Below are 23,929 nucleotides of genomic sequence, written 5' to 3'. Positions count from 1 at the left end.
TATTTAAACTTAAACACCACGACAAAACAACAAACAAAACGTGAAGTCCAAGGTAGACAAATAACATACCTCACACAGAACAAGATCCCACAACTAACAGGTACCAAAAGGCTGCCTAAGTATGGTCCCCAATCAGAGACAACGAGCAACAGCTGCCTATGATTGGGAACCACACAGGCCAACATAGAAACAACATAACACGGAATATACACACCCTGACTCAACAAATAAACGTCCCCTGAGTCAGGGTGTGACAAACGGAAACCGTTCAAGTCGGATTACTTCTAACCGAGTTAGAATTCAGACATCTCCCTTGTTTCTAGACATTTACAGCACATCTCCTTTTATGCCAAACTATAGCACAGTGTAAGCTCATGAGGCGTATGGCCTGGTAAAAGCCTAGCGTTGCCCTACTCTATGACTCTGGTATGTGTCATACATAGCCTATGTACAAAGAAGATGCAACTGTAGCTCAGTTGGTAGAGCATGGCGCTTGCAACGCCAGGGTTGTGGGTTTGTTTACCACGGAGGGCCAGTTTGAAAATGTATGCACTCACTAACAGTAAGTCGCTCTGGATAAGAGCGTCTGCCAAACGACTAAATTTTTTTTTTTTTTTTAATTGATCTGTGTGACTCTCTCGCTCACTCACTGACTCACTCTCTCTCTCTCTGTCGCTCTCACTCACTCTCTCGCTCTCTCTCTCAGACCGTCAGGACCTGGAGGAACCCTCTAAGGTCGACCAGCTCCAGGAGCCCCTACTGGAAGCTCTGAAGATCTACGTGAGGAAGAGGAGGCCCAGCAAGCCACACATGTTCCCCAAGACCCTGATGAAGATCACTGACCTCCGCAGCATCAGCGCCAAAGGTACAGACAACACAGAGACTAATACACTAATACAACTGAATAGAAATGAGCACACTATAGATTCAATAGCAGTTCAGTAGGAAAACTTTGTACACATATGCCCTATAACATCATTTTGCAATACGTTTGTTTTGCAATATGTCCTTTCCTCTCCCTCCAGGTGCGGAGCGGGTCATTTCGCTGAAGATGGAGATCCCTGGCTCCATGCCTCCTCTGATCCAGGAGATGCTGGAGAACTCAGAGGGTCAAGACAGCCAGAGCAGCACCGAGGGCGAGGATGGCAGCAGCCACAAGAAGGGAATCCCTAAGGGGGGTAAACCCTGCCCTGTGTCCCCTGACCCAGACGCTTCAGACAGCGACGGGCCCACAGCGGCCCCCAAGGAGGAGGAGGAGGAAGAGGACCCCTAGGTCCCCATGGAACTCAGGGGCCTCTCAGACTGACACTCTCTCTCTCGCTGACATTCCTTTGCACACAAAAAAACAACAGAAAATAGGTCAACAGCATGGTGGAGCAGGCCGTTGGTCCCTTGGCGAACCACCACCACCTTTGCTTGTTCTTATGTTATCCTTTTACGTTTGTTTTTTCCTTCTCTCGCTTTGCCTCTTTATTTTCCCTTAAAAAAAACGACAACACTAAAACCTAAAAGGACCAGTGGTTGGTTTGTGTATAATTCTACATTTATCGAGCTCTTATTTTGGCGTTGTGTCTCGGGGACTAGGGCGTGATTGGTCAAGTTGGGTTTGACTCCGTCCGGCAACGCCCATTTACCTGTTGTACACAAAGGTCATAGGTCATCCTCCTCAGGTCTCCTGTGTAAATTCATCCGTGCATGACGGGCTCGCCGAGTTTAATACGTAGTTTTAATCTCTCTTTCTCTCAGTCTCTCTCATATTGTTGGAATGCATTGTACATACCATTGTATGGTTAGAAATCTGTCTGTTTCTATGATGAATTTTGTGGTGCTTTTTTCATTGTCTTAAATATTATTGTTTGAGGTGAAATAGTACATACATGACAAGGTTTAAAAGGGGGCTGAAATGTAAAGTCCTTTACAAAAACAGTTATATAGACTGTTCTTGCATATAGACAGTATGGAAGACTAATACTTTATATTTGTTCCTATATTTAAAGCTGTTTTTTGTTTTGTCTTTTATAACTCATTATGTTGACGTCTCGATGAGTGTACATTACATTCATTACAGGCTTCTCTCCCGTATCAGCTGCTGCATCTCTTCAGTCGCTTCCTCAAGGGGGGGAAGCCAGACTATAGAGGTCATAGATAAACAATGACTAGATTGAATCTAGATATACAATTACCAGATTGGATCTGTCTATCACAGATAACAGGCTGTAATGTAATGTACAGTGCTTCTGAGGCTAAAAGGCTTCTGAGATTTTATCATAAAATGACATTCCCAGAGAGAAACCAAGCAGTCTTAACCAGTGAAATCTCTCTGGTTAAAGATAAGTGATGAGCGACTCTCATTGACAAAGACTTTCCTTAACCTAAGCTTGCGCCAACTGAGAAATTGAGCTGTTGTTGTTAAAACAAATGTGGTTATACATTTGGAGTTCCCTTGCAATTCTCTTGAAAATTCTCCACAATCTGTGCAGGGAAATGCATTCTTATTACAGTGGTAAAATCAAAATTGCTTCTCTGATGCAGTTTCAATCTAGTAATTGTACATTAATGGCTGTCAGCAACTACAAGCATCTGCGCAACACAAAATGCACATTGGATTCTGGGCCAGGATTACAAACGAGTCCTGTAGACCCAGAATCACTACCTACCCCTTCTTACATACTTGCATACATAAGTGTCTTGTTTTGGCAGTAAACCACGGGGACATTGCAATCCTTAAAATACATATTCATGACCTAACCGCTTGGCCGGGAAGATTGTACACTAGACTCTAATGTTCTATCTAGCTGCACATGTATGGGATTCTAGTAGCCACTACGCATTCTTAGTTCTCGTCCTACAGAGTGACTGACTGTTGCCTTGCTCCTCCGACAGTCCTGTGCAAAACTATAGTGATGCAAAGGAGATTTTTTACACGTGACCCTTAACCCCTGAGACGTGCAGTAACTATAGGTAGACAAGCTCGGGTAGTGTTCATTCGTGGTGCAACATCACCGAATGTTCAGATAATTATATATTATGTAGACGTGCTTCTCTGTCATGTAGAATAGGGAATCAGGTCAGCTCTAACACAATAATATATTTGTATCTGTAACATTCCTGAACATTGCACCTCCTGAACCCAACCCTGCTTTGTGTTTTGGACGGCAGATCCACTAGAGAGCTCTTTTTCTCAGGGATGAGGAATGATGTCCCACATTCGGCCGCCGCCGCAACGGCCCTTCTGGTCGTATAAATATATTCTTAGTAAAGCTGCTTTTCTTCAGAGCCTAAGGGCTAGATTCAATCCGAAGCGCTGTAGATCTGCAGTATACCGCAATTAAAATGTAAAGGCAATGTTCCCGCGTTCGCGGAGACTGCATTCACGGTAAACGCTGCATATATCGGCACAATCGGAAATTACCTTTAAATTTCAATCGCGCTATACCATGGTTCTTCAGTGCTACGGATTGGATCTAACCCAAATCACAGATTAGAATTTGGACACTATTTATAAAGTTAATAGCCTAGAATCCACACTGAATATTGCTGTTCGTTCCACTGTTGTGAAGTGAAACAATAGTGATGTTCAGTGCGGAAGCCAGGCTATAAAGTTTATACTACAGCTAGGAAGAACTAGGACCTCTACAGTCCCTTATTACCTGTCGTAGCCTGGTATCCCTTGTGGTTGAAAGGATAAGGATAGATAATATCATTTACTCAGATGTTGACTATTTACTCAACTGTAGCACAAAGGCAATACTTCTCATAGCACTTATATAAAACTTGATCATGTGAATCATATGTAGCTGATACAATGTTAAGGGGGATGGTAATAAACAATGTTCTTTATCACTCTTTAAGGGTAATAATAATTTGGCATAAACTGTTATGGGTGTTTATTGAGTCATTCATCTCAGAGGTATAAAGACAGGAAGGTTCTTTATTCTGAATAGAGGCAAACATTAACCACAAGGGAATAGATTACCACTATAGTTAGTCAGCTAGAACCAAGGTTGGGGTCAATTCCAATGTAATTATTTCAGTTTACTTCCTGAATGGACTGAATTGATATGGAATTGACCCCAACCATCACTAGAATCCAGAAACATCTCACACATAACCATCTCCTCCTCTCCTCCATATCAACGCCACATGTAATACATACATATCTTAAGGGAAAAACAAAACTGTCTCAGTTTTACCATGTTTGAATGTGAATATGCTGTCCAGGCGTTACATAGGAATGATATGCAGTGTTAAAGGAATATTTACTTTAAAGCAGCATTTTCGTCAATTTCATTGCATCTCATTGTATGTATGAAAAAAATGTAATGCTGTCTTTCCCTCTCTAAGGGAGAGAGGGATGCAAGGGAAAACAATCCTGGTGGCTGTGGGTGAATCTCAAAAGTCTTCCCTACATTCCTCTCCCTTGATTCCTCGCCTCCTTCTCAAAATGCATTGGAGGAAAGGGTGCAGAACCTCAGACCTTCTCCAACGTGTGTTGTTGAGGTGAGGAATCGAGGATGTGATGAATCAAGGAAAGACTTGAGATTTACACTGAGTGTCTTCGAAGTTGGAAAACTTATTTCACAGCTAAAGAATGTCTAAATCCAACTCCCTAGTGTCCAGAGCGCCTCCTACAGGCACCAGGAGACACAGCAGGGAACTCGATCCATTCCACAATGCCGAATTTACTACGTTGGTTTCTGTTGAATGTTGTACCGATGTAACTGTTAATATTTACAACTACTATCCCACTGCAGACTTGTCCATGTATTAGATGGTGTGTGTGTGTGGTGTGCTTTATGTCTCAACTAATGGCAGCTTTAGGCTATCTGACCTCTCAGAGCTTCATCTCATAGCCAGCCCCTCTTGGGTAGCAGCTGCTCACCCCCCACACCATTTAGGACCAGCATGGGTTCACAATAGGGTTGCAAAATTCTATAAACTTTTCCAAATTCCCTTTTTTTGTGGTGTGGGGGGGTGGTGGGTGATGGTCTGAGGATTTTCAGAATCAGGAGGGAATAAGCTAAAGGAATTTCCAACGTGGAATTCTTCAACAGGGATTTTCTTTTTGTTGCTGGAATTTTGAAACCCTAGTTACTCCGATGTCATCGCTGATCAAACAACAGAGCTGCTTTCCCCTCTTTAGTTGGAATGCCAAGCAGCTGTCACAATCAACTGACAGCAATTTGGTTAAGTCAATAACGGAATAAGATCAATACATGTGGATCGTGTTCAGGAAGGGGGCAACGTACTGAACATTGCAGATAGAAATACACTGAATAGATCTGTAATGATTCCATACTCTACGAGTCAGTGGTGTCTGTTCTATGCAACATATTTCTACCTGAATGTCCCACACCGCTGTGCCCTACTGAGCGCGGCCCATTATCCAACTATCCAGTCAAAAAGCCAGAGAGAACATGACTGTGAACCTCAACAAATGTAACCTTCGAAAGCAGCTTTGTTGTTATGCCTGTTCAAAAAGTGTCAATGTTCAAAAGTTTAACATTTACAAATAATGTATATGATTGCCTTTTTCTCCCCATCGGTATCAGAAAAACCTCGTCATCATATGCAGTGTTGTATAGTTAGCGTTATGATTATGATCAAATTATGGTTGAGTTTTCTTAACTTTGTCTTACTGGACTCGAGGGTGGGCGGGGAAGCAGGGAGGAGTTGTCATGGTGATTATACATTTACCCAGAACCTCCTGCTGGCCTGGTGGGAAGAGAAAGCAGGAAGTCCTCAAAAGGAGCTTTACGGTAGCTTCTCGTTTTCCATTTTCAATATTGTCTGTTTGTATATTAACAATGCTTTATATGTTCATATACTGTTTAACTTGACCATGAAATGCCCTGGCAAAGTAATAAAATATATTTATTTTAAAATACATAACTTGTGGACGTGTTATAACCCGAATATTTAGATTTACTGTAGCCTTGAATACTGTGTGTGTGTGTGTGGTGTTCCTAAGGTTCTGCTCTGCAGGAAATAGAGTGAAGTCAATTAAGAAATTCAGACAGAAAACCCAACGGCCAGAGAATAATTTACATTTCATTGTTTACTTCCAAGTTCATGTTCAAAAAGGTACAGTCTCTTTTTTACTTTTTAAACAGTTAAAATGTGCTGAAGCACCGCGTTCCTAACTTCTAAAAGCCGCTTAGGACAAATACAGAACATTTCCATGGTAATAATAATAATTAAAAAAACAATTGTCTTGGTATGTATAATAAAAAGTGTAAAACACCTACACGGTAGAAAGCATTAAACGTCACCAATAAAATAAGAGTGGGGGAAATGTACAAAAGTCTGTGGGACACCGTACAGGGGTATTTCCACGAGCATGTCTGGTCCAGGTTGAATACTTCAAAACTAAATCCTTCCTTCCTACGTTGAAATAATCACACGACTGGATATTTATACAACCACTGCTTACACCTATCCCACCTCTCAGATGATTTCTTCTAGGAAGTGAAGGAGGAAGGATGCACGTTAAAATTACTCAAGCGGTGTGTGTAAATGGATGTTCAAATTGTTTAAAAACCCATCCTTCCTTCCTGATTTCCTCGAGGTGATCACAGATCGTAAGTGATTGGATAGGTGACAGCATGGGGTACTAACCTATTACTTTCCCCAGTCCAACCAATGAAGATCTGGGATTACTTCAAGGGAGGGAGGAAGCATTTAAATAGCATTGGAACAGAGCCTGTGTGTGGGAGGGATTCCATGGTCTAGTCGAACATGTCGTACTGATCGTCGTCTGACCCTGATGCTGACTCAGCAAAGTACTTCACTTCCTTCTTGGCCCTGCCTCTGCCCGGTCGGTCTCGGGACTCCACGCCGGATTGGCTGAAACGGTTGGAGTCCACATCATCATCTGACATTGGGGATGGGGCCGCGGCTGCTTTCTTTGATGGCTTCTACACATGGAGAAGATGCTAAGTATCTTGTTGTATGGAAGGCTTAGTTTTTTTAGTATCTTCTTATATCCTATATAATTCAATGACACACATCCTTACCCTGCTGGTAGGGGCTTTGGGTGCTTTCCCAGGAGCCTTCTTGGGACTGAAATCATCCTCATCAGATCCAGACTGCTTCCTCTTCCTCCCTCCGCCTTTACCTGCACAGGTCAGGAGAAACACCCAGGTTACACTCCGTTCATATTCAGGTTACACTCTGTTCATTACCCAGGTCACATTCAGTTCATACCCTGTTTACACTATGTTCATACCCTGTTTTACACTAGGTCAATCTTATATATTCATAGAGAAATAGAGTGTAAGCTGACTGACTCTCCACCGATCATTGTGAGGTAAGCCTGTACCTTTGAGTGCTGGTGCAGGCTTCTTGGAGCCGGTATCTGAGTCTGAGTCCCAGACAGACGTGTCCAGCTTCTGTTTTGTTGGCGCTTTGGGTACTGGTGCTTTCCTGGGTTTGGGAGCTGCATCCGAAGGCTTCTTCACTGCTGTGATTAACAGAGAGTGAGCCAATCAATAACAATAAGTATCTCAGCAAGACACCATGGATGCGTCTAAAAAGGCACCCTATTCCCTTTATAGTGCACTATATTCAACAGCACCAACATTATCAGTATCTTTTTAACCCCCCTTGGTAGTGAGATTTGCATTAGTGCTCCCTCTAGCTGCAGATGTGGGTGTTACCAGAGTCATAGATCGCAACCTGTCCTCTGGGCAATTTGTGAGATTGGGGATGTAAACTTTGCCCCTCAATTTAATATATGTTACATTATGAATGTGATAGCAGTCATACAACATCATACGAATTGGAGGATGCATAGTATCATACGTCTTACCTGGTCGTACAATATCATACAAATTGGAGGTCTATAGTATCATATGTAGTAGAGGACGTATAGTATTATACGTCTTGCTCTGAGACCAGGCTGCTTGTTGTGTCATAATGACAGGACAATTTTGCCTAGAAGGTCATGAGAATTAGGTTAAGGTTAGGAAAAAGGTTAGGGGAAGGGTTAGCTAAAATGCTACAGTTGTCCCCGACGCAACTCGAACACGCAACCTTTGGATTGCTAGACGGTCGCGGTATACGCCCACCCATCCTCCCCGACCAACCTCCCTATCGTTCTGTCTTAAGTAAGCAGACCGTTATTTAATTTGAAACGTAACATATACTTAATGAAGGTACACAAATGTACGCTCCAAAGTGTATGTCTATTTAATGTGGCCAGGCTGTAGATACATATATGGCTCTGTATGTTACCTTTCTTAGCTGGGACAGGTTTGTTGAAGGCAGAGCTGCTGGAGTATGAAGAGAAGGCCTTGTCTTCCCCGTCACTGTCCAACTTCAGATCATCTGGAAGAGAAGAGTAACAGACATTAACCCTCAGATGAACATTGGGACTAGGAGCTTATTAACATACAAAGTCCTTTTTCATAGACAAACACACAAGACTTGAAATAACGACAATAAATATACATCTTTAACCTTTTACTAAAGAAAGTACACGACAAGGCAAACCTGCTGAGCTTGTTGTGCGAACTCACCACTGTCGTTGCTCTTTTCAGAGGAGCAGGCTGATTTAGAGGAGGAGAATATACTCTCTGGTTCCTTCTTCTTCTTTGCTGGTGAGACGATGGTGGTGGTCTGTTTGGGCAGTGGGAAGATATCTTCATCATCCTCATCATTGCTGTGGTCGTTGTATCGGTCTTTAGTCTCGGAGGAGGCAGTGAAGTCATCTTTGCAGGGCCGGGCTGGCGAGGACGCAGCATCATCATCCTCCTCCTCCTCATCCTCTTCCTCTCCTCCATCCTCTTCCTCACTGAAGTCAAAGGTGTACTTGGGCTTGGCCGCTGAGGAACAGAAAAAGTTCATTATAAGTATGGGTGTGTTTTGAATCACTTGTTGTAGTTGCAGCAGATTGATTTGTAATGATTTCTGAAAGGCAGCATGTCCTAATAGCCCACGGCTAGCAATAAGGAACAGCTACAGAGTTCATTTGGAGTTAGTGCGAGTCAAATCAGTGTTTTGAAAGCTGAGTACCGTATCATAACCTCTCCTATTGCATATGGATTGCGTCACGCTGCAGTCAGACTTCAGGCTCATCAAGCCAGGGAGAACCAGACATTCAGACTTACAAAGAGCTGATGGAGTTTGAAGTTATAGTCACCCCGGGTTACAGACAGCATAGTGTGTAGAATGACAATGAGCCAAAAGGATTATGTTAGAATTAGCAAGGCTAGAGATATTTCTGACCACATGACCTGCAAAGGGAAAGGATCACTGCCGTTACCTTGCTTTCCAAACAAGGTGCATGAATTGAGGAGCAAACTGGGTTAGAGAGGAGATTCAGCAACACTTGGAGGTCAAATGGAATTACATTTAAAAAATCATCTTTATTGCAAAAAGTAGAACCAACGCATTTCGGCTTTTGGCCTTCTTCAGGGTTTTTACAAAAATAAGAATGAGGCTTTTAAACATTTGAAAATGGCCAATCACAAAGAATATGCAAATAAAAACATAATAAGATTGGTTAAAGCAGTTGTAGAAAGACCAACCAATCGACTAAGTGACTGGACCAGGAAAAACTCTGGGCCTCTTGTGGACAGATCTACGTCAACATAACTGGTACAGTACAATCTATGGTGAAGGAATGGGATGAGCAGCAGTAGTTCCGGTGTTTGGGTTTTTCATCACTGGTTATTTGGACAAATCACGATTTCGCAGGTGTTAGCATCTTTCGAATTTCGGAAGGGGAGGGGACATTCGGCCCGTAACTTGCAAAGAGAGAGCGCGAGCGAGCTACTCGTTCCGGTTCTGTTCCTTGTTCTAGCATTTCTTCAGCTATTCTCTTAACAGGTATAGACCTAGAACTTAATCGAGCAGCTGACCAATTAGGCAAGACTTTAGTTCTGGGTTAACCGAGATTAGGGCCCAATTAACTACTGATAACTGCTGTGGTCAGGAAAATGCCTGTCCCTAGTTCTAACAGGTCAGTGAACACGAAATTGAAGAAAACACCCCAAAACAGAGTGAAACAGGAAGCTACTGTCTGAACTTATCCAACAAAAAACACTTCTTCACGCTTTCCGTTTTAATGGTGTGCCCTAATGAACACAGTAGGTAGGTGGTTACCTGAGGCCCGTTGTGACTTGGTGTCTCGGGGGATGACCACAGGTTCACTGTCCTCCAGGTCGCTCTCTGATTTGGACTCGTCCTCCGACCAGGGGTTCCGCTTCTTCAACTTCTTACCAGATGCTCCTTTGGGTGTGGGGGTTTTCCTGGCTCTGGGAGCACCTGATATAGAGAAAAGGGTTTATTCATTCAGATTTTGGGTATTTTATTTAATAGCCATGAAGTCCTGAAACTGTGTTGATGTGTGAGAGTTCATGTGTGATTAAAATAAATGAGTCCCAAAGTTTGCTCTAGTGGTAGCACTTCTGACTTCCAACTACAAATTGCCCCAAGAGGTGGGGATCCAATCATTGGGTCCACCACCTTCCTGACTTGTGTATCCCTCTCATTTGTCTCCCCTTCTCCCACAACTCATGACTGAACCTCAATATGATGACAGACACATGAAAGGAGAATGGAACATCTGCTGACCTGGCTCCTTCTTCTCCCGTTTGACCCGGGGGGCCTTGGGCTTGGCTGGGGCTGAGGCTGGTGGATTAAAGGATGAGTTGAGGGAGTTCTCCCCTGTTCCTCCGTCTGACCCCAGCACTCCCATCTCATCATCAAACTCCATCTTCATTACCAGGTCCGCATCACCCTGAGAGACCAACACACACACACACACACACACACACACACACACGTCATGTCTAATGCCTGAAAACACACAGAGACCAACGCAAACAATGGCGTTTTATGTTGGGCTATGACGGAGTTATACAGTTGAACTAAGCTCATACGGCACTGATAAGAGATATTCTTCAAGAATCAATGGGTATAAATCATCAACTTCAATGATTGGAATTGTCTGGAAACATTATAGACTGGACCTAGAGAGGATCCATTTTAAAAACAAAATGTGTTACCTTCTTCTTCTTGGTCATCTTCTTGGAGGCGTCAGTCTTCATGGCCTGTGTGATAGTGGGTACGACCCTGCGGCCGTATGGCGAGGGAAACGTCTCCTCCAGGTGGAGTTTCTTCACCTTGGGCTTGCCCACCTTGCCCTTCACCAGCTTGGTACCTTTACCTGCACTCATGTCTGCCTGCTCCTGGGCCTCGATTTTCTGTCACACGCACAGGGAGGGAATACACCTCAGTCACTTTTTGTAAATCGTCTAAGTCACTTGTATTGAGGTGACATTTATAGTGAAAGGAGATAAAACCCAAAGAAATCACTTTTTTTACCAATTAATCTGCCGTTAGTAAGGCCAGGAGAAAGAAACCTTGAGATTACCTGACTTCTCCCCAACAAAAGCAGTCTCGCACAAGTAGGTATAAATGTCAGCAGTGACTCAGAGATGAGTGGCACCGCTGCACATAGCGCTAGCACCACTTACATCCAGTTCTTCAATGAAGACAGCCAGGTCCTCCTTCCACAGGTCCTCTGGAGACTTCCTCTGCAGCTCATTCAACTCTCCTTTCTGTTGAACAACACACACTCAGTTGATAAAAGACGTGGCGCTAGTAACACCGAGATTGTGGGTTCATTTCCCTCTGCGATCACATACACAGATTCAAAAAGTACTGATATGCACGCACTATGCTCCAAGAACAAAACACACACAACCGTTAGAGACACTCAGCCCTTGACTACTTGTGGAATGTTGCTGCAAATGAATAGCCCTTTGGGGACGATAAAGATCTATTTAATTGAAAGTCCTTGACAGTCGGGTGTCTACATCCTTCCTCTCTGAGTGAGCAGTTAGTACCTTGATGTCTCTCTGTCGGAGCAGCTCGTCCACCTTCTCCTTGGACAGGCACCACAGAGGCATGTTAAGGATGTAGTTGAAGTTTGGTCCCGACGACGACCCAGAGTCCACAGAGCTGTCACTGTCGTTACCGTCACGATCGTCCTCCTCCAGAGCCTATAGGGAGAGACCAGGAAGACGCATAGTCCAATCAGAACACAGGGTGTTGAAGCGTCAAGCGGTCTCAGCCAGTCACAGGGCTGAATGGTGGACAGTGGCAGGATGCTAACAGTACCTTTTCCTGTGCTTTGGTCCATGCCGCCACGGGGTCCGACTCAAAGCCTTTCTGCACCAGCATCCTGATCAAATCCCTCTTAGACTTGTTCTCTATAGACAAACAACATTAATATATCAGTATTCTAGTAACAAATTGAAATAAGAATCGAGAGAGAGACAGAGAGAGCGCGATGCAGGTCAAATTCTCACCGATTGTGATCTTTCCTTCGATCTTCTCCAGCACAAATCGTGCCTGATTGGACAGTTTGGAAGCATCCGCCCCCAGGCTCCCCACTAGCCAATCCTTCCTGAGCTTGTAGTAGTGCAACCGCAGCTCAAAGAACTCCTTGAGAATGTCCTGGACCGAGTCATACCTCTTCAGACAGCCCATGTGGTCAAACAACACCTGAGGGGTGAAGAGCAACTACTTTAGATACCTCTCCTTTTCAAAACAGGTTAAAAACCACGGATCACTTCAAAATGTTCTTCACTTTTTAGATGATAGACTCATTCCAAAGAATCCCGTCATCCGGGCACATGTGATTCCTATAAGAAGAGTGCTCTCTATATACACAAAACAGAGCACTTCATCCAAAGAGGTATGTATAATGAATCAACAATGGGAGTCAATACAGCTATCAGTTCAAGTCAAATACAGGGTCGTATTCATTAGGGCAAACCGTTTTGTGACGGATAATGAAAACAAGCATTTATCATTGGACAAGCTCAGGTAGTTTCTCCCTGTTTCAGTCCGTTTTCTTCCCTTTGGTGCCTAGTGAATAGGACCCAGATTTGAGGAGTGGTACTAACCATTGAGTTGCAGGTGAGGCTGGACTGTAGCTTGAAGACTTTGTGTAGTCCTGCAGCCTCTGCCTGGGCCAGCTTCTCCTCTGACATGCGGACCACAAACTTGACGGTTTGGTCTGTGTGGTACTCCTTATAGTCATTGATCAGAGCTGGAGTCTTCTCTGTCCCCTGCAGCATGGGCTCTAGTACAGACTCCTTGTAGGCCTGGCAGGAGAGAGGAGAGAGGGAGGGCAGGAGAGGAGAGAGAGGGGGAGGAGAGGGAGAGAGGGGGAGAACAAAGTCCATTACAAGAACTAACAAACATAATATCACAGCATAGAACCAACAGTTCAACAACTCCTTTATTCAGATGACCAGAATTGCTGGACAGGTGTGATATACCCTGTCATTAGCAATAGAGTACCTGTGTCCAGGTGCGAACGGGCAGCTCAGTGATCTCAATGGTGTTCTTGTCCAGGACAGAGATCTCCCCACTGACCATGTACTGGTTCTGGCCCAACTCATGGATCACTCCTTTAAAGTTCTTATAGCTGGGCAGCTGGGAGAGGAGAGAGAGGTAGGAATATTCAGTCATCATTATGATAGATTACTAACTCATAACATGATTAACACAAATCTTGATTATAAATGACCAACAGCAGACAGAAAGTTGGTGGTTTATCCCGTTCTACCCAAAAAATTGTTTTAGCTAAAGGTTTTAATGTATAATTTTACATTTTAGTCATTTAGCAGATGCTCTTAGAGTGACTTACAGTTTGTGAGTGCATACATTTTTCATACTGGCCCTGGTATCAATCTACACAAATATTATCTGAGTTCATATGTTTTAAGCAATAAAATCCTAAAACCAAAAATGGACAATAGCGCTGCTTGTATGTCCACAACAAATTTCCCCTCTGGGACAATAAAGTTGATCTTAGCTTATGTAATCAAATACGTTTCAAACTTCTAAATGTTTACCATGGGCAGAGGGTCCTGCATGTTGAGCATGCGGTAGAGGTTGTTGACTATCTCTCTGTGGTCGTAGTTAGGGATCTTGCAGGCCCAGCCCGTCCCGATGCCCTCGGCCCCGTTCACCAGCACCATAGGTAGGATGGGTATGTACCACTCTGGCTCTACCTTCTGGTTGTCATCGAATAGGAACTTCAGCAGGCTGGAGTCCACCGCTGGGAACAACATCTTGGCCAGGGGACTAAGGAAGTGACATTACTTCATAATAAATACATTTTTTAAGCATTTTGAGTTTTAATGTGTTTTATGAAAGGTGATGTATAAAGAAAGTTTACATGAAATGTATCATTAAAAATGTGACTTTTTTTGTATCAAGCAGGTATGACTGCACCTCAGGATGGCCCAATGGCCCATACAAATCATACAACAAGTAGACCAATCAAATAGCTAGCATAATTCTGTTATGACCTTTGACCCTAGAGGCATTACCTGAGCATGGTGAAGATGTAACGGGGGCTGGCAGCGTCCTTGCCCCCGTTGATGCGGGTACCAAACTGACCCAGCGGCTGCAGGATGTTCACGTTGTTGCTGCCCACAAAGTTCTGGGCCAAGTTCACAATCGTCATCAACAGGGATTGCTGTTCACACACATACAGAGGCGCACGTGTCAAAACAATGTTGTTGTGGGAAACACAAAGTATCTTCAGACAGTATTGATTTAAAGTGGAAGATAGCGCTCTAAGTATATTCCATATAGCTCTGTAAGAGTGCCCGGACCTCTCCGTGATGGTAGGCAGACATCTCTGCTACTGAACCAGCCAGCTGAGCCACCTTCACCTCCCGCTTATCATTCCTCTTCATACAGGTGAACAGCACCTTCCTCTGACCTGGCTTCAGACCTGCACGCATACACATATGACATCATCAAAAGGGGACCACACCACAAACACATATCTTCAAAAGGGGATCACAAGTGGACCGCAGGAGGAGTAGGTGTTGCAACAAACAGCTAATGGGGATTTGTTAGATTAACTTGGATTTTAAGAATAATGACTAAAGTATTTCACCCCAAATACAGTATAAATGTTAGAATTATCATGTAGTGTCAACCCACTAACAGAGGGGGCGGTACTAAACATTCAAGGGTGAAGGGGAAGGCGGAAACTGTTTAGAAAAGCCACCTAAAGGTGGGAGGAGTCAAGTCCAGGAGGTATAAAATTGTATGTTTGTGTTTTTGGCGCCAGAGCTCTCCATGAATAAATATACAGATAATACTTGTTGGTTGTGGACCTTGAATCATTGATGATTAAAACCAGAGCCTTACAACCTCTGGTAATGATTCAAGCTTAGGTTGAATTAGAGATAGAAATTCACGTGACAGGATTCAAATAAACAAATGATACACGTCATCATCAAAAGGGGACCACATCACACACATAAAAAATGCATCAAGAGGACAGTGAAGAACTGTTAAAAACAGGTTTGCAGGCTTTTCAGTTCCCTTATTAAACTTCAAAGCCATTTGACAACAAACACAACAACAAAAGCTACTAAGACAGAGTTGTCCAGAAAGATAGCTAGTCTAGTGGATCGCTGCATACGTACCGTCGACTAAGGATGGGATGGATCTCTCGTTGTCGGAGTTGGAGAAGAGGATGAGTTCTTTGTTGATGAAGTCGTTGTAGGAGAGGTGTTTCGCCTGCGTGCCGTACAGGTATTGCTGCATGGGGACAATAAAAGGATGAAACGTAAAGTGACTTGGATCAGGGCTATGATGTTGTTATGGTCTTATCAGTGCCACATGGGAGAGTGGTGTCTACTTTGCATCAGTGACCGACAGCAAACAGAGTCATTTACAAAACTGTGTTCCGTATCGGTGTTCCATACAGGTATTGCTGTAGGATGAGACAGAAATAAACAGACTTGAAGCAGCGCTCTGATTATGTCACCAGTGTTAGACCTGGCTCTGATGGGATTCACATGGGGAAAGCAGCTGCTACTTTACATCAATGATAAACAGTAAAGAGAGAATTTTCGGGATATTTCCATTTCAATGCTTAGGATATCTGGGGAACACAGAAATCATCAGATGTTTGTGAATCTGAGCCAGCTAGAAGACTCTAAACAAGCTGTGATAAATCATGGTCCAAGTAACTCCCATGGTGGAGAGATGCCTGTATGAAAACAGAAAGATCTAAACAGTCTACATCCTCTTCCTTTAATCAAACTCCAATATCTAAATGTCTCTCACAGGGCGCATCTCAATAGTCTGTTGCTTCCCCTCCTCTCCTTTCCTTCATCTGCACTGATGTGAATGATCTGGACCGTCTCTCACATTGCAGATGGAACCTAGATGTTTCAGTGAAGCACACTTGAGTGCTGAGTAACCGTTGCAGAGACCTGAAGATTTACGCTATAGGAGGTATGCAAAACTTGTTATACTGGCTGTATTTCTGCCTGCTTGAATGGTGAATAACTCAGATACATATGAAAACAAGAAATGACCCTGGGAATCGATAGAACATCGCTTAGAGATGCACAAATACGATATAACATAAACAAATGGGTGAATCTTTCTTTTGACATACAGGAAACCCGGGTTTGAACCCAGTCGGTCACACAGTCAGTCCCACCCACCTCTGGCAGGCCGTGCATCCTCCTCTGTCTCCTGTCCTCCATGAAGTTGGTGAGCCACTCCTTCCTGTCGTCAGTCTTCTTCTTACTGAACGCCTAGAGACCGACAGCAAAGGATAGATCACTGTTAGTGTCAGTCAAATGAAATCACTGTCAGTCCTCTCTCCATTTGGCAAGGATTTCATAAGCAGAACACAGACAAATAACAAAGTTGTGAGTTGATAGAAGGTTGGAAGAAAGCGCTAATCACGTTTGTGCGACAGCAAAACTAGCTTGATGAATAGATTTTCAAAAATATTTGAGCCATTTCAGAATAGATTTTCTAACTTTTCTAGCCATTTTTTCTGTACATTTACTGAAACAGTGTTCAAAGACCATGACAGGGAAAAGGAGAGAGCGTGGTATCCGTGTTAAACCCACCAGTGTGATGGCAGCATCGTCCTCTGTCCCGGCGTATCTGAACATGATCCGGTGTTTCTCCATGTCTGCAAAGTACTCCTTGGCCTCCTTGCTTGTGCTGGTACCCAAACCTGGAACACAAACAAACAAACACTCAAACCCTTTTCACATTACCGTGCCAACCCAAATTATGCTAACAGGCTCAGATATATATTTTCCACATTGTCCTTTCCAGCATGCTCCAGTAACTATGGTGGACGTATATTCAGGCCAGCACAGTAAGGCTTGGCCCGAATTGCCTCAGTAGTGTGAAACAGAATACCTTCTAACAATAATGGTTAGTTTGGAGGAATATCCACATGATGAACATACCTTTGTAGTACTTTATATGCCAGGTTTTAAAGTTGACCGTCTGTTTCTTCCATTCGTCAAACTCTGGAATGCTGTAGAAAGCAAACTCCTGCTTATTCTTGTTCACCTGCAGGAAAGAGTTAAAAGCAGAATTACAACCATGTTTGCTAAATTTAAGTCATGCCAATCTAAACGTTGTTTGTGTTATAACAGTTTAAAGTTAGTTGCCATAAGCTGACATCAGCAGTCAAGACTATCATGTAGTCCTTGTCCTATGATGGAGGTTTCGGTCAGTGTAGATTTGCAAACACTGAAGAGTTCGAGCCAAGGGGAAGTGGTAGGGAGAAAATTGGCACCGGCTATACCAATGTATAAATCTTACTTTGAATCTGTATAGAATGTGTGTAATAGTCCAGAACCCCTGCTATTACCTGTGTGAGTCTTACCTTAACGATGGGCGTGATGAACTCCTCCAGGAAGGTGTGTTTGAGCAGGGATGGCCAGTTGTGATGGAAGAAGTTGATGAGCAAACCCTTGATATGGGAGCCATCTTGATCCTGTCAGCAGATAATCAACCCAAACACACACTATTAGTATGGATTGTTATGACCCAAGGGTATGTCCAAAATCATACCCTATTCCATATGTAGCGCACTACCTTTGGTGCGCTACACCATACTATATAGGGAATAGCGTGCCATTGCAGATCAACCTTAAGAGAGTGTAAGTTCAACAAAACAAGGCTTTGAGCATGCAAAATGTATGTATTGTTACTACAATTATTGACTATGATAATTACAAGACATCGGTCAATCGTAGACGTCAGTCGTTGATGGGATTGATTAAGTGTTAGAACCTGATCGGTCATGATCATGATCTTGCCGTAGCGTAGGGATCTCAGAGACTCTGGGTCCTCGTAGCTCTTCTTGTACTGCAGACCCACGATCTTGATGATGTTGTTGATCTCTGCGTTCTCCATGATCTGGAGGGAAAGAGAAATTTATGTGTCAGTGTTTCCCCTACCATAATATAGGCAGGGTGGGCCACCCTAGCTCTGGTGGACACTACCTAAAAGAGTTTGGCTTCAGTTGATCTCAATTTACATTTTCAGTTGATCTGAATGGTTCTTGCGCCACATTTGGGAAATAATTGATGTAAATCCCTTTTGTATTCATCTGTTTACAAGATCATTTATTATTGTGGTGTACGCCCGATAGCTACTTGAATCATTTAGATTGCAATCACCCATACACTCTCCCAGAACAACCGAACGGCTCTCTAGTCACTCACCTGTTTGTGTGTGGCCTCTCGTACATTCAGGATCTTTCCTCTTAGTGGGAAGACACCATAGCGATCTCGCCCGATGACGCCGAGGCCGGAGACGGCCAGGGACTTGGCTGAGTCTCCCTCAGTCAGGATCAGAGTGCATTCTGAAGAGTGTTTACCACCTAGGGGTGAAGACGGAGGTTCAGTGTGTGTTTAAACAATCTCGTGTTTCCCCAACAAAATTATAAGTGGGGTGGGGCCCAACCGCCTAGCTCTGTTCCCCCAGCCCAATTAAATATATTCAACTAGTTTCAATATAAACATTTGGTAAAATAGGCCCTCTTGGTGGATAAGTAGATTACGAACACAGTAGGGCTTATACACACAGCGCAGAGTAGTTGTGGTTGCCTTACCGGCATCGTTGGCGTCATCCAGCTTGGGGATGCCTTTAATCTTGCTGTGCTTCACTGAAGAACACTTCTTGTTGAGTTGTGTCTGGGCCTTGAACTTAACCCAGTTCAGGATACTCTCCACGATGCCACAGTTAGTCGCCTGCAGACAAAATAAAGAATTGAACATGATATATCATTGTTTAATACTCCAGGTGAACCGAGAACACAAGAGGACATGGAACAGATTTTAGTGATCATATTATTTCAATTCAATCTAAATAACTTGACTTTCTCTGTGAGGAAGCAGTGTATGTGGAGAATAAATGCCCAACATAGGATGTATACATGTAGGAGGTAGTGATATCTCATTGTGGTGAAGAAAAGTAATTTACCGCTCTGATAAACTTCTCAGACAGAGGGCACTTAGAACCAAAGCTCTTGGTCTGGAGAGTCATGTTCTCCTTGGTCTGGGAGTCAAAGGTCGGGTTCTCGATCAACGCATTCACAAACACCCAGATGTGGTTCTTCACCTGATGTAGAGGAAAACAAAGCATTAAGATTGACCAAACTTTACATTAGGTTGCTCCTATTCCAGTGTAGTAAGAATGTAATTACTACTAACACTTTTGTAGTAACATAGTAATAACACAGTAATAAGATAGTAATAACTAACCTGGAAGGGTTTGACTGAGACACCAGCTTTGTTCTTCTTCTTCACCACTTCTATCAGCTTGGCTACGATCTGGTCCACCACGTAATCAATGTGTCTGCCACCCTGAATGGCACAAAACAAGCAGTGTAGTACATAAAACATATCTGATGTGGTTGAAAGTGATTCAAGTCATACTCCAAGATGTGAATACCATCAAAATGCACACTCATCTCAGTATATTTACACATGCAAATAGCACTTCATTTCTGTCCATTATTCCTAGATTGGTCAAGTCATAGTTTTCCAAATCAAAGGGTATATTTCTGGTAATACAGTGCATTCGTAAAGTATTCAGACCCCTTGACTTTGTGTTAGTCTTATTCTAAAATATATATTTTTGCAAATATCCTCATTAATCTATACACAATACCCCATAATGACAAAGCGAAAACAGGTTTTTAGAAATTTTGGCAAATGTATAAAAAATAAATTTAAAAAATACCTTATTTACATAAGTATTCAGACCCTTTGCTATGAGACTCGAAATTGAGCTCAGGTGCATCCTGTTTCCATTGATCATCCTTGAGATGTTTCTCCAAATTGATTAGAGTCCACCTGTGGTAAATTCAATTGATTGGACATGATTTGGAAAGGCACACACCTGTCTATATAAAGGTCCCCAGTTGACGGTGCCAAGCCATGAGGTCAAAGGAATTGTCCGTAGAGCTCCGAGACAGGATTGTGTTGAGGCACAGATCTGGAGAAAGGTACAACAAATGTCTGCAGCATTGAAGGTCCCCAAGAACACAGTGGCCTCCATCATTCTTAAATGGAACCACCAAGACTCTTCCTAGAGCTGGCCGCCCAGCCAAACTGAGCAATCGGGGGAGAAGGGCCTTGGTCAGGGAGGTGACCAAGAACCCGATGGTCACTCTGACACAGGTCCAGAGTTCCTCTGTGGAGATGGGAGAACCTTCCAGAAGGACAACCATCTCTGCAGCACTCCAACAATCAGGCCTTTATGGTAGAGTGGCCAGACGGAAGCCATTCCTCAGTAAAAGGCACATGACAGCCTGCTTGGCATTTGCCAAAAGGCACCTAAAGACTCTCAAACCATGAGAAACAAGATTCTCTGGTCTGATGAAACCAAGATTGAACTCTTTGGCCTGATAGGCAAAAGTCACGTCTGGAGGAAACCTGGCCCCGTCCCTACGGTGAAGCATGGTGGTGGCAGCATCATGCTGTGGGGATGTTTTTCAGTGACAGGGACTGGGAGACTAGTCAGGATCAAGGGAAAGATGAACGGAGCAAAGTACAGAGAGATCCTTGATGAAAACCTGCTCCAGAGCACTCAGGACCTCAGACTGGGGCAAAGATTCACCTTCCAACAGGACAATGAGACCCTAAGCACACAGCCAAGAAAACGCAGGAGTGGCTTCGGGACAAGTCTCTGAATGTCCTTGAGTGGCCCAGCCAGAGCCTGGACTTTACCCCAATCTAATATCTCTGGAGAGACCTGAAAATAGTTGTGCAGCGACGCTCCCCATCCAACCTGACAAAGCTTGAGAGGATCTGCAGAGAAGAATGGGATAAACTCCCCAAATACAGGTGTGCCAAGCTTGTAGCGTCATACCCAAGAAGACTCAATGCTGTAATCGCTGCCAAAGTACTGAGTAAAGGGTCTGAACACTTATGTAAATGTAATATTTCAGTTTTTTATTTGTACGAAACGCAATTGTTTTTGGAATAAATCTGTTTTTGCTCTGTCATTATGGGGTATTGTGTGTAGATTTTAGAATAAGGCTGTAACGTAACAAAATGTGGAAAAATCAAGTGGTGTAAATACTTTCTGAATGCAGTGTATAACAGACTGACTTAACAACATCATTCCCTGAGGGGATGTTACCTTGGTGGTGGCGATACTGTTGACGAAGCTGATCTGTTGGAATCCCTTCTCACTCATGGTAAGACACACTTCCCAGCGCTCGTTGACGGACTCGTTGACCACCTTTAGGGCCACGCCCACCTCGTCCAGCTTATCCTTCACGTACAGGTCCACATAGCTGCGGAACCCTGTCACCTGAGACGACAAGGACAGGTGAGAGGAGCCTAAACCGGGTCTGGATAGTGGCACCGGTTCTGTAAAGGTTATTAGCAAATTACATTGTATTGAAACAGGTGTAGTGAAATGAGCTGTTTTATTTAAAGTCCAAAACTTTTTGCCCAGGGTCTTCCAAGACTTGGCACCTTATGTACAGCATGTTGTCTGTGTATATGGGCCAGCCCATCTTACTATGTGCGGTTACATGGGGTGGGGGAGACTTACAGGGAGTTTCTTCCCGTTGAGCATGACTTTGACGCCCTTGCAGGAGCCAGCGATGTCGTAGGCCCTCTTGGTGAGCAGAGCCACGATGTCCTTGTCTAGCTTCTCCATCTTGAACTTGGACAGGTCCGGCTGGAAGGTCACACACGTGAAGTCGTCCCCGTCAAAGAACTTGATCTTGGGGTCGCTCGTCTTCCCCATGTTGTTCTGCCAGGTCTAGGGAGGGAGAGAGAAAGAGAGGGACAGAGATTGTAATGAAATTCACTACTTCTTCACATGCTAAGGAAACTAGAATTAATCATGAGGTTGTATGGTGAAATTCCATCAAAAGAGATACAAGTTAATAAAAAGCCTTGTGAAACTGATTGAACAAACTCTGGTGAGTCATTTCATTGAAAGTGACAATTGTAGGACAAACCACATACAGTGAGGGAAAAAAGTATTTGATCCCCTGCTGATTTTGTACGTTTGCCCACTGACAAAGACATGATCAGTCTATAATTTTAATGGTAGGTTTATTTGAACAGTGAGAGACAGAATAACAACAAAACAATCCAGAAAAACGCATGTCAAAAATGTTATAAATGATTTGCATTTTAATGAGGGAAATAAGTATTTGACCCCTCTGCAAAACATGACTTAGTACTTGGTGGCAAAACCCTTGTTGGCAATCACAGAGGTCAGACGTTTCTTGTAGTTGGCCACCAGGTTTGCACACATCTCAGGAGGGATTTTGTTCCACTCCTCTTCGCAGGTCTTCTCCAAGTCATTAAGGTTTCGAGGCTGACGTTTGGCAACTCGAACCTTCAGCTCCCTCCACAGATTTTCTATGGGATTAAGGTCTGGAGACTGGCTAGGCCACTCCAGGACCTTAATGTGCTTCTTCTTGAGCCACTCCTTTGTTGCCTTGGCCGTGTGTTTTGGGTCATTGTCATGCTGGAATACCCATCCACGACCCATTTTCAATGCCCTGGCTGAGGGAAGGAGGTTCTCACCCAAGATTTGACGGTACATGGCCCCGTCCATCGTCCATTTGATGCGGTGAAGTTGTCCTGTCCCCTTAGCAGAAAAACACCCCCAAAGCATAATGTTTCCACTTCCATGTTTGACGGTGTGGATGGTGTTCTTGGGGTCATAGGCAGCATTCCTCCTCCTCCAAACACGGCGAGTTGAGTTGATGCCAAAGAGCTCGATTTTGGTCTCATCTGACCACAACACTTTCACCCAGTTCTCCTCTGAATCATTCAGATGTTCATTGGCAAACTTCAGACGGCACTGTATATGTGCTTTCTTGAGCAGGGGGACCTTGCGGGCGCTGCAGGATTTCAGTCCTTCGCGGCGTAGTGTGTTACCAATTGTTTTCTTGGTGACTATGGTCCCAGCTGCCTTGAGATCATTGACAAGATCCTCCTGTGTAGTTCTGGGCTGATTCCTCACCGTCATTGCAACTCCACAAGGTGAGATCTTGCATGGAGCCCCAGGCCGAGGGAGATTGACATTTATTTTGTGTTTCTTCCATTTGCGAATAATCGCACCAACTGTTGTCACCTTCTCACCAAGCTGCTTGGCGATGGTCTTGTAGCCCATTCCAGCCTTGTGTAGGTCTACAATCTTGTCCCTGACATCCTTGGAGAGCTCTATGGTCTTGGCCATGGTGGAGAGTTTGGAATCTGATTGATTGATTGCTTCTGTGGACAGGTGTCTTTTATACAGGTAACAAACTGAGATTAGGAGCACTCCCTTTAAGAGTGTGCTCCTAATCTCAGCTCGTTACCTGTGTAAAAGACACCTGGGAGCCAGAAATCTTTCTGATTGAGAGGAGGTAAAATACTTATTTCCCTCATTAAAATGCAAATCAATTTATAACATTTTTGACATGCGTTTTTCTGGATTTTTTTGTTGTTATTCTGTCTCTCACTGTTCAAATAAACCTACCATTAAAATTATAGACTGATCATTTCTTTGTCAGTGGGCAAACGTACAAAATCAGCAGGGGATCAAATACTTTTTTCCCTCACTGTAAACAAAGACAACAGAAATAACC

General features: G+C 43.6%; 2 protein-coding genes across 5 annotated transcripts in view; one reads left to right on the top strand and one right to left on the bottom strand.

Annotated features, from left to right (window-relative positions):
• The window catches only part of LOC121571919 (retinoic acid receptor beta-like), a 225,515-nt gene extending 220,546 nt beyond the window's left edge, over nucleotides 1-4,969 (top strand). For both annotated transcript variants that reach the window (XM_041883715.2, XM_041883716.2), the window contains 2 exons: nucleotides 707-865; nucleotides 1,026-4,969. In XM_041883715.2, the coding sequence (XP_041739649.1) occupies nucleotides 707-865; nucleotides 1,026-1,273 (407 nt within the window). In that variant the 3' untranslated portion in view covers nucleotides 1,274-4,969. The remainder of the gene's footprint in view (nucleotides 1-706; nucleotides 866-1,025) is intronic.
• A 1,071-nt stretch (nucleotides 4,970-6,040) lies between these two features.
• LOC121571918 (DNA topoisomerase 2-beta-like) overlaps nucleotides 6,041-23,929 on the bottom strand; it is a 35,030-nt gene continuing 17,141 nt past the window's right edge. For 2 of the 3 annotated variants that reach the window (XM_041883713.2, XM_045222055.1), the window contains exons 7-35: nucleotides 21,889-22,101; nucleotides 21,469-21,642; nucleotides 19,584-19,685; nucleotides 19,303-19,440; nucleotides 18,932-19,070; nucleotides 18,543-18,700; nucleotides 18,109-18,234; nucleotides 17,699-17,809; nucleotides 17,274-17,379; nucleotides 16,923-17,032; nucleotides 16,506-16,598; nucleotides 15,474-15,588; nucleotides 14,646-14,767; nucleotides 14,358-14,506; nucleotides 13,878-14,109; nucleotides 13,321-13,455; nucleotides 12,921-13,121; nucleotides 12,321-12,516; nucleotides 12,130-12,221; nucleotides 11,856-12,011; nucleotides 11,484-11,567; nucleotides 11,013-11,210; nucleotides 10,579-10,744; nucleotides 10,108-10,269; nucleotides 8,520-8,825; nucleotides 8,236-8,328; nucleotides 7,322-7,462; nucleotides 7,017-7,117; nucleotides 6,041-6,917 (exon numbers count right to left, since the gene is read on the bottom strand). In XM_041883713.2, coding sequence (XP_041739647.2) covers nucleotides 6,729-6,917; nucleotides 7,017-7,117; nucleotides 7,322-7,462; nucleotides 8,236-8,328; nucleotides 8,520-8,825; nucleotides 10,108-10,269; nucleotides 10,579-10,744; nucleotides 11,013-11,210; nucleotides 11,484-11,567; nucleotides 11,856-12,011; nucleotides 12,130-12,221; nucleotides 12,321-12,516; nucleotides 12,921-13,121; nucleotides 13,321-13,455; nucleotides 13,878-14,109; nucleotides 14,358-14,506; nucleotides 14,646-14,767; nucleotides 15,474-15,588; nucleotides 16,506-16,598; nucleotides 16,923-17,032; nucleotides 17,274-17,379; nucleotides 17,699-17,809; nucleotides 18,109-18,234; nucleotides 18,543-18,700; nucleotides 18,932-19,070; nucleotides 19,303-19,440; nucleotides 19,584-19,685; nucleotides 21,469-21,642; nucleotides 21,889-22,101 — 4,308 coding nt within the window. In that variant the 3' untranslated portion in view covers nucleotides 6,041-6,728. The remainder of the gene's footprint in view (nucleotides 6,918-7,016; nucleotides 7,118-7,321; nucleotides 7,463-8,235; nucleotides 8,329-8,519; nucleotides 8,826-10,107; nucleotides 10,270-10,578; nucleotides 10,745-11,012; nucleotides 11,211-11,483; nucleotides 11,568-11,855; nucleotides 12,012-12,129; nucleotides 12,222-12,320; nucleotides 12,517-12,920; nucleotides 13,122-13,320; nucleotides 13,456-13,877; nucleotides 14,110-14,357; nucleotides 14,507-14,645; nucleotides 14,768-15,473; nucleotides 15,589-16,505; nucleotides 16,599-16,922; nucleotides 17,033-17,273; nucleotides 17,380-17,698; nucleotides 17,810-18,108; nucleotides 18,235-18,542; nucleotides 18,701-18,931; nucleotides 19,071-19,302; nucleotides 19,441-19,583; nucleotides 19,686-21,468; nucleotides 21,643-21,888; nucleotides 22,102-23,929) is intronic. The other variant, XM_045222054.1, reaches the window with a different exon arrangement.

Source organism: Coregonus clupeaformis, chromosome 8 (assembly GCF_020615455.1).
Source record: "Coregonus clupeaformis isolate EN_2021a chromosome 8, ASM2061545v1, whole genome shotgun sequence".
In the NCBI taxonomy this organism is placed as follows: Eukaryota; Metazoa; Chordata; class Actinopteri; order Salmoniformes; family Salmonidae; genus Coregonus; species Coregonus clupeaformis.
Note: the sequence above shows the minus strand (reverse complement) of the source record. Positions and strands in the feature narration are given on the sequence as shown.